Source organism: Akebia trifoliata, chromosome 16 (assembly GCF_017979445.1).
Source record: "Akebia trifoliata isolate Shusen 1 chromosome 16, ASM1797944v1, whole genome shotgun sequence".
NCBI classification, from domain to species: Eukaryota; Viridiplantae; Streptophyta; class Magnoliopsida; order Ranunculales; family Lardizabalaceae; genus Akebia; species Akebia trifoliata.
In genome coordinates this window covers 8,975,743-8,985,410 of record NC_141390.1, presented here as the reverse complement: position 1 = coordinate 8,985,410, position 9,668 = coordinate 8,975,743, and the positions used below count along the sequence as shown (strand labels likewise).

The 9,668-nt window shown below is 34.8% G+C and overlaps 1 protein-coding gene across 1 annotated transcript; it reads left to right on the top strand.

The window, feature by feature from the left end:
* The first annotated feature begins 266 nt into the window (after nt 1-266).
* Nucleotides 267-8,388, top strand: LOC147382523 (potassium transporter 5-like). The gene is made up of 9 exons (XM_086428423.1): nt 267-534; nt 751-976; nt 1,094-1,351; nt 2,753-2,803; nt 3,344-3,604; nt 4,481-4,533; nt 4,634-4,748; nt 5,955-6,209; nt 7,407-8,388. The coding sequence occupies exons 1-9, from the start codon at nt 298-300 to the stop codon at nt 8,264-8,266; spliced, it is 2,316 nt and encodes a 771-aa protein (XP_086284549.1). The 5' UTR covers nt 267-297; the 3' UTR covers nt 8,267-8,388.
* Nucleotides 8,389-9,668: the final 1,280 nt, after the last annotated feature.

Here is a 9,668-nt window from a genome sequence, read left to right as displayed (position 1 = left end):
CCAATTGCAGCTCTGGAAAACGTGTCCTTATCTCCAAAGTATTTATTCTCACGTCTGATCTCAGCCTTACGTTTGCTGGAGAGCTTCAAACCTCGCTTGAGGTAGGAAAACCCCATCAGTGACTTAAGTGACATTTTTTCTACCACGTGTAAGAAAAGAAAGTGGGTTAGCTAGTTAGTTTTGAAACGTTTCTAGGACCGATCTGACCCACACTGACACACAATACAGCGGTTTGAGAGGTTATAAAAGGGAAGTGTTGGTTAAGTAGTCTCTCAGCCATATTTCATTAACGTGACCATGGAGGATGTAAGTGATGATTCTGTGGTTCTTAATGTATTAGAAATGGTGGAGAAAGAGATGGAAGATAACATCTCAGTAGAAACAAAAGAAGAAGAAGAAGAAGAAGAGACCCAAAATCAAATGAAACAACAGAAGCAATTTCTCAGACTAGATTCTCTAGACCAAGAGGCCTGTAAGATCTCAGGAATAGCTTCCACCACCAGTACCACCACCACCACCTCTACCACTACCAAGGTTTATATTTATTTTAATTTCATATAATTTAAATTGAGAGATTCTAATGCCACACCAAGTTTTGCTAACAGCACCACCCCAATACATATGTAAATCACCAAAGAATTAACTCTTATCTTGGGGTGATGTTAGTAAAAGTTGGCGTGGCAATAGAAGTTCACTTTAAATCTTATTTATTTATTTTTCTTATTTAAACTTGTATTTTTTTTTTTGTAGGCTTTAACATGGGTTGCAGTAATGAAATTAGCATTTCAAAGCATAGGAGTGGTATATGGAGACATTGGAACTTCTCCATTATATGTATTTTCGAGCACTTTTAGTGAAAGAGTTCCAACTCAAAACGATATACTTGGAGCTCTCTCCCTTATAATTTACTCACTCACACTCTTCCCACTCATCAAATATGTGTTCATCGTTCTCAAGGCTAACGACAATGGAGATGGTAAGCGAGTTTTTAATCCAAAAGAGCTTTATTTATTTATTTATTATAAATTAAGGAAGAGAGAGAATGAGAATTATTCTAAGTGATTAATATTTTTTTTATTAATTTGATATATAGGTGGAACGTTTGCAATGTATTCTTTGATATGTAGACATTCAAAGGTGAGTGCAATACCTAATAACAATCAACAAGGAGAGGAGGAACTGAAATTGTCTTCTTATAATTTGAAGATCCCTAACAAAAATTTGAAGAGGGCTGAGAAGATTAAAGAAGCCATGGAGAGAAGCCCTTTTGCTAAAACATGTCTCCTCACTGTTGCACTCCTTGGTACTTGTATGGTTATTGGAGATGGGATCTTGACTCCTTGCATCTCAGGTCTCTCTCTCTCTCTCTCTCCCTCAACTTGACCAATCAATCTGGAGCCTTTGACTGGCACACACTTTATTGATGGGACATAGTAATTAATCACAATGATGCTTAATTAGGGTATGGTGCATAGAGAACGATGGACCTCACACATGTTTTCTTGAGAACTTCTATTAACACATCAAATGTTTTACTTATAACAAACCAATCTATCTACTTACTAGTTACTATCATAAGATTTGGTGTGTTGTAAGTAAAGTTTGGTATGCCATTAGAGTCTCTTATTTTCTTGGGGTAAATTTTGAGGTTCCCCTCCAGGTTTTGGTAAAAATTATAGATATCCCTCTTGGGTTTTCAAAATGATGATATACCCTTGACTAAAGTCTTTCATGAAAGATGTAAAAAAAAATGATTTAGCAAGCCGAAGACAAGTTCCTAGGTCATCAGTTTCAAGAGAGAGAGTTATCTCTAATTTACACAAACACATGCATATATGCTTTAAATTACCTTTTCTTTAATAATTATAATTACTAGTATTATTTAATGGGAAGTTTAGACATTAGTAGGTCATGTTCATAAATATAAAATATCTCATTCCAAGCTGTTCTGAACTTCCCCATAGGCTTTCCCTATCCAGAAGTTGAGGAGTTTTGACTTAAATTAGGTGGTCCTTTTATATTTACTATTTTAATTTTAATTCAAATAAAGACTGGGAATCCCAACAATCTTGGTCGGTTTATTTGATTTTTAATTTGAACCCAGTTTTTTGGGGGTATGGAGAACAGGGGACCAATGACCTTCTCAGATGCTTCTTAGGGAAATATTTAATTGTGTGGGCCCACAAGTGATTCCAAAAAAAAAAAAAAAAAAAAAAAATTGGTAAAATCTTTATTTATTTATTTTGATATAGACATACACCTACCCATTTAGGTGAATAATAGAGATACTCCCTGTGAGTTGAATCTGATTACATGTTTTTTTTTTTACCTCAATCTTCTCTTATTGACTAATTAAAATAACCTAAATGTTCTCATCTTCGATCTCTTATAAAAATTCATGGATTAGCCTATTTAATCTCATCTTCAATTTCCTCCAAATTGTATCTTGTTTCTCACAGTTGATGTACATAAATACTTAAAGATTAAAGTAGGATACAAATTTCACTCCATTTTGTGGATGATTGATTTTTGGAAGAAAAATCAAGATTTTGTTAATAAAGGTTGAAGATGGGGGACTTTTAGAGAAGTATCTCAAATATTCACCCGAACGTGGAGGGATATATTTAAATCATTCTTGTTTTTTTTCTTTTTAATTTTTTAAATACAATATTTGATCTTCAGTTAGACCCATAAAGTTATTTACCTGTCAAGATGATCCTGACCATGTGATATTTTTTGTTCATTGTTTCAGTTTTGTCAGCTGTGGATGGAGTGAGGAACATTGATGCAAATCTAAGTAAAGGTAAAATGAAGTAATATTTTATAATTTCTTTAGGTTTTAGGGTCCGAGTCGTTGCAGAGAAATAAATATTCTTTCAGGAAAATGAATTTTACTTCTGAAGATGCAAAAATCAGGGATGTAAATGGATCTGGTTGGTTAGTTTGGGATCAATTCAATAAGAATTGGATCCAATCCAAATTGACCCGATAGTTAATTGGATTGGTTCTTTATTGGATTAGATTCTTATCAAATATCAAAAGCAGCTCCATAAATCCGCTCCGACTATAATGGATTCGGTTTAGAATGGATGGATATAACCTCACTTGACATAAAAATTTTATTTATGTATTACTACAAGTCTGGACAAAATATAATATAATGTATAGGTCTTGTTCGGCAACCAATTATTAGTTCAATGTGTTTTGTCTTCAGTTCACATTTAAAAGTTGAAGAATCGTGGACCATCCATTTTCTTTTCACCATAGAGATCATCCCCACCAAAGCCGATCCAATAGTTTCAAATCTTCTAATAATTTGTTTTGCACTCTTGTCTCTCTTCAGATGTTGTGGTGATGATATCTGTAGCAATTTTGGTGGTTTTGTTCTCCATTCAAAGATTTGGAACAGATAAAGTGGGTTACATGTTTGCACCGGCAATCCTGATATGGTACTTATTCATTGGGATTATTGGGATTTTCAACTTGATCAAACACGATCCAATGGTGATAAAGGCCTTCAACCCAGTGTACATAATTCGGTACTTCGATGAGGACCCAAAACAAGCTTGGATCTCTCTTGGAGGAGTGGTCCTTTGCATGACTGGTAAGTTATTGAATTGTGATACTTAAGTCTGTCAATGGATCGGGTCGTACCAAAAACCAATCCACTTTGGGCTGGATCATGATTTGGGTTCCGACAAGATCAGATTTTATAACTTATTGGATTGGTTTTGGATCAACATGCCCCGATCCAATAATGTGTTTAAAAATACATAAATGATTCATGTTTGTATTATATTCTATTTATCTATATAATATATATATCAATTTTTTTTTTTTTCATATTTACTTTGATCAAATTGGAGATTTGAGTTTAAAATGACAGATCTGATTGGGTCTGTATCCGGTCAGGGTCTAACAAATTTCTTATTTGGACCCCATACCAGTTTAGTACCAAAATGTAGGGCAGTCAATGGATATATCCAACTTGATACCAATCTAGAAAGGATTGGATCATATCCCGGACAGATCCAATAAGTATCTTATCAGACCCTTATTAGATTAGATTTTTATCAGATCTCAATATTACAATTCAGATCCAATTAATTAACAATTAGATTGGGTCAAATCTGATTTTATATATATTAAATCCAAGTAAATTTCACACATCTCAACAAATATATAATACAATTTATATATTTTCTAATATATTATTGGATTGGAACATGGTTTGTACAGATCTAATCCAATAAGATATTGGATCGGATCCTTATCAAAATCCAAAACATCGATCCAAGCCTGAAGTATGGGATCATAACGGATTAGACTTTGAGCCTAATCCGGTCCCTTGACAGCGCTACCAATATGATCCATTGCTAGACCTAGGTGATGCCCCATCAGATCATATGGTTGTGATCATCTGATGAAGTGGGCCCGTACCAAATGATTAATTGTGACTCACTCATTTGTGATGAAACAGGAACCGAAGCCATGTTTGCGGATTTGGGACACTTCTCCGTAAGATCAATTCAGGTTTGTCCTTGAAATCAGAACACAAGTACTTAATTTAAGAAAAGAAAAGAAAAGAAAAACTAACAAAACAAATTTGATTTCTCTCTCTCTCTCTATTCAGATTGCATTTGCTGGCTTAGTTTACCCATGTTTGGTCTGTGCTTATGTTGGACAAGCTGCATATCTATCCAAATTCCCAATCGACGTGTCTGATGCTTTCTATAAGTCTACTCCTAGTAAGATCCTCTGTTCTTTACTTCTCATAAATATTTTTGGATTTCAAAACTAGTGAGTCGAATCCGATGACTCAAATAATAGAAAATGAGAGTGAGGACATACAGCTTGACCTCAATCTTCTCTCATAGACTAACAGTAAATGACCTACAATGCCATCATCTTTCTCTTCAACCATAAGTAAATAGTCGAAATGTGTAACCTTCATAATTAACCAACAAAATAGGTTTTTTTTTTTTTTTCTTTTTTCGGGTATAAAGGGACTTTTCTTTGAGAGGTTGAAGCCCATAGATTAAAGACAATGTTGAATAGATTAAACGGTTGAAAATAATGTTTTTGTATTTTTTCATTTTTTATGGGGCGGGGGTTATCAAGGAATTTTTTGAAGGCAACTAGTTTCAGAGTCAAGTTATCTAGAAATCCGAGCCTCTAGTGAGTTACAAACAAAGTTAAAAAAAAAATCAAATATTTAATGATTCCATCATACATGATTGAGTTGCAAAAATTTCTAAATATCCTACATCTGAACATAATTCTTTAGGGTTAAAGAAACTCTTTCTAGTAGCTCTAGAACAATTAGGAAATTCTCTAGAAGAAATATGAGGTCCTGCTTTTAGTGACAAAATGCTATTGGGTGATGGTCCCCCTTATGGGGTTCAACTCAATGGGTTCTAAGAAAAAAATATTTGAATATCAATCTCATCGATCTCCTAAGTATAATACAAAATCCTATCAATCCAATCACTTTTTTGAGAAATACGAGACTTCTAAGTCGTACAAATTGTATCGTTGATTCAACGTGTTCTACAATTATGCCTTAATCATAGTTTTAGATCTCCAAAACTGTGACTTAAATGACCACCTAGTTGAGTCAATTACTGGATCACTCCTAAGTTCATTGAGACAAGTCAAATAAATATATATGTACAAGTTTATTAAGTACTTAAAGATAGTTTTAACATCTCAACTCGAATAAGTTTCTAATTTAACTTGTTTTTTTTATTATTATTGTAGACTCAATGAGTTGGTTCAACTTGGATGTAGGCATGAGTGCACTAAGAATTCAATCAAATCAAGTTGACTCTGCCTTATTTCAAGTCGACTCGACTGTAGTTTGAAAATGTAGATTTTAATTAAGGTGAAGAAGATTAAATTTTTCATTAATTTTTGTATTTAAACAAATGTTTTGTTGTTATTGCCACGAACAGATTCAGTGTATTGGCCAATGTTCACGATCGCAGTACTGGCATCAATCATTGCGAGCCAGGCCATGATCTCTGCAACATTTGCTATCGTGAAACAAACAATGGCATTGGGTTGCTTCCCTAGAGTTCGAGTCGTCCACACCTCCCACAAGCATGAAGGCCAAGTCTATATTCCTGAAATTAATTTCTTGCTTATGTTCGCATGTGTACTCGTTACTGCCTCATTCAAGGAGACCACCAAGATCGGGAATGCTTATGGTAACATTTCATACATTGTTTTATTTGAGAGCTGCTATTGGCACCCCAACCTTCACCTATTGCACCCCCATTTCTTAAACTATTTAGTATTTATCACACCTTAAAGATTAAAACACCATTCTACCATTACAAAAGTTTGGTTCAAGTTATAACGGCATTGATTACAAAGAATTATAACACACATTCAAACAACTTAACCAATTGTTTACAATTAGGATTAGGCTCATAAAATATTCTACATCTAAGAGAGTTTCTATTGGTACCTCCACTTTTATTGTCTCTCCACCATTAACATTTTAAATTTATTTATTTTTATTGGGGTATAATAAGTAAAAGTTGGGGCGCCAAGAGCAGCTCTATTTTATTTAGGGTGAATCTCCATTTCATGTGCTAAATATGATGAAATTCCGAGTTTGGTACGCTGATCATTTTAATTCCCAAAACATGCATTTGTTATTTTTGTAACCTACAAACTCGTGAGTTCGTCTCTTTTAATATACTAATTCGTAGATGTACTAGCAAATTCATTGATTATAAAAGTAACGAATTCACTCACAATGCATGTTTTGGGAATTAAAATTAACAGTGTACCGAAATCAGAATTTGAACGTAAGTTGTGCATGTTTTGGGGAAAATCCCTTTTATTTTAGAGAGATTTATTGCCCACCAACTTTTTCTAACGCTACCCCAATTCATCGATAATCACCAAAGAATTAGCACACATCAGGTGGCGTTAGCAAAGTTGGTGTGACAATAGAAGTCTCTTATTAAAGTGATTTCATTAAAGAAAAAAAAAATGAAAAGAGACAAGAGCGGGGTAGGCTTGTCAGATGGTTGAGGAAACCTTCCCAGAGAGACAAATCCCAGAAGTTAAAAGTTATAATTTTAGAAAAAACTTTAAAAAGTCCAACTGAGAAGCCAAAGGCAGACCCTCTATAATTAATAAGAATCACATTTCAACATAAAGTTGCAAGGCTAGAAAGCCTATATGTTACATGCAGCAAACTAGTAAAAAATAGGGAACATGTCCGGGTTGGTCATGCCTCAATTACATCGACCCTCCTTCACAGAAGCAGGAATAGATTGAGCTAGTAGGCCACAAAATAGTAAAACTTAATTCATGTCAGGTCGATTTTTGTTGTTGTTGTTGTTGTTGTTTTACTCTCTCATAGTGATGCTTCTTTGGTGTTTATACAGGGATTGCAGTGGTCGCGGTGATGGTGGTTACGACATCACTACTTGTGCTAATAATGCTCATGATATGGCAAACCAATCTTCTCTTCATCGCCATCTTTGTTCTAATTTTCGGCTCGTTCGAACTAGTCTACTTTTCTTCAGTACTTTACAAATTTGACAAAGGCGGTTACCTCCCTCTCACATTCGCTGCAATACTCTTTTTCGCTATGTATGTTTGGCACTTTGTACAAGCAAAACGTTACAACTTTGAATTAGAGAAGAAAGTGTCAACTCAATACCTAACAACTCTCGGATCTGACTTAGGCATCACGAGAGTCCCCGGAGTTGGGCTACTATACACTGAGCTAACCCATGGTATCCCAGCAATATTTGCTCATTTCCTTACAAATCTTCCAGCTATTCACTCGGTTTTAGTCTTTGTCTCTGTCAAATACTTGCCTGTGAACAAAGTCCCCGCCAATGAACGATTCTTGCTTAGACGAGTTGGGCCTAAAGATTACAAGATGTATAGATGCATTGCAAGATATGGTTATCGAGACAGAAGAGTTGGGAATGAAGAATTTGAGGACTTGTTGATGGAGCATTTGAAGTCATTTATAAGGAATGAGACCTGGGAAACATCGTGTGAGGAGAGTATAGGAGAAGGTGAAATTCAATTTTTGGAAAAATCGAGGAGATCGGGAGTTGTGTACATGTTGGGTCACAGTGAGGTGAAAGCCAGCGAAGATTCGTGCATAGTAAAGAAGTTTGTGGTGGATTATGCTTATGACTTCTTAAGAAGGAATTTTAGGCAAGGATTTGCAGACCTACAGATTCCCAATAAGAATTTGTTACAAGTAGGCATGAACTACAATATATGACCAATATGAGTATATTTGAAGTATCTTTTATATTTGCCCTTTTTAATGTATTTGCTGGTCTTCTTGTAAATGCTAGTAGTAGGGAAGACCAAAGAAAAGAGAAACCATGCTTTTCCAAAGAATTTTAACTGCAAATGATGATATTTCTGATCTTTGGAATACTGTTTAAGATATAAAATAACAAGATGTTCAGTTCAAATGAGAACAATCCATTCTTTTCTTTATTTATATACATAGCATTGGATGTTTAGAAAAGGAGTTGTATTGGACTGCCTTTAAAATTCACATCGATTCACACTTTGCTCACGTGGAGGTATGCACGGAATCATAGATGCTTTTCATAGAGGAATTTAAATTGATTTACATTTTGCTGATGTGGATGTGTGCACGGAACCATAGATGCTATTCCCTCGTATCTCGATGAAAAGCATCTATGGTTTCGTCATGGATCCATGTCAGCAAAGTGTGAATCGATTTAAATGTTAAAGTCACTCCTGTATTATTCTTAGAAAACTTTGAACCCATTTTAATTGTTTAGTGGCAAAAAAAGCAAGGTTTTTATTGTCATTGCATAAAGGATCAGGATCCCGAACCATAGATGCTTTTCCCTCTTATCTTGATGACAAGCATCTATGGTTCCATCACACATCCACGTCAGCAAAGTGTGAATCGATGTGAATTTTAAAGTCACTTCTGTATTACTCTTAGGAAAAGTTTGAACCCATTTTAATTATGTAGTCGCAAAAAAGCAATGGTTTTATTGTCATTGCATAAAGGATTAGGATCTAGAACGGTGTCCCATTCCTATAGAGCGACCTACATGGCATGTGCGTTTTGGTTGGATTTTAAAACACACTGGGCTCCTAATCAAGTCGTTTTCTACATGGCACTTACAATGAATTTAATATCCAACCAGAAAGGGCACATAGACACCATTTGTTGCTATGTGAACAGGACACTGTTCTGGATCATGACTCTTGCATAAAATGGTACTTTCATGAACATTAGAAAGCCTCAAAAATTTATTTAAGAAAATGCCATCATGTAATGACAATAAAACCATTGGTTTTTGCCAAAAAAGCAGACAAATATATATATTTGGAGTTTTATGGGAAAAAAAGGATACTAGGGGTCAGCTTGCATTGGAAATCAACATTCCCCTTCTTTAAAAGAGCAATAAATTAAATCTCTACATTGGTTTCTTGGGACAGTTATAATGTAGAAGACAAATTACTCATTCTAAATGTTGACTTGTGAAGCCAATATATTTTCACAGAGAGTAGAGGATCCCATTTAGTGTCTCGTTTCTATAGATAGGAATGGTGCCTTCATGGCATAATTTGATGAGCAAATAAACACATCGGGCTGTGTGAACGGCTTGATTAGGAGCCCAAGGTGTTTT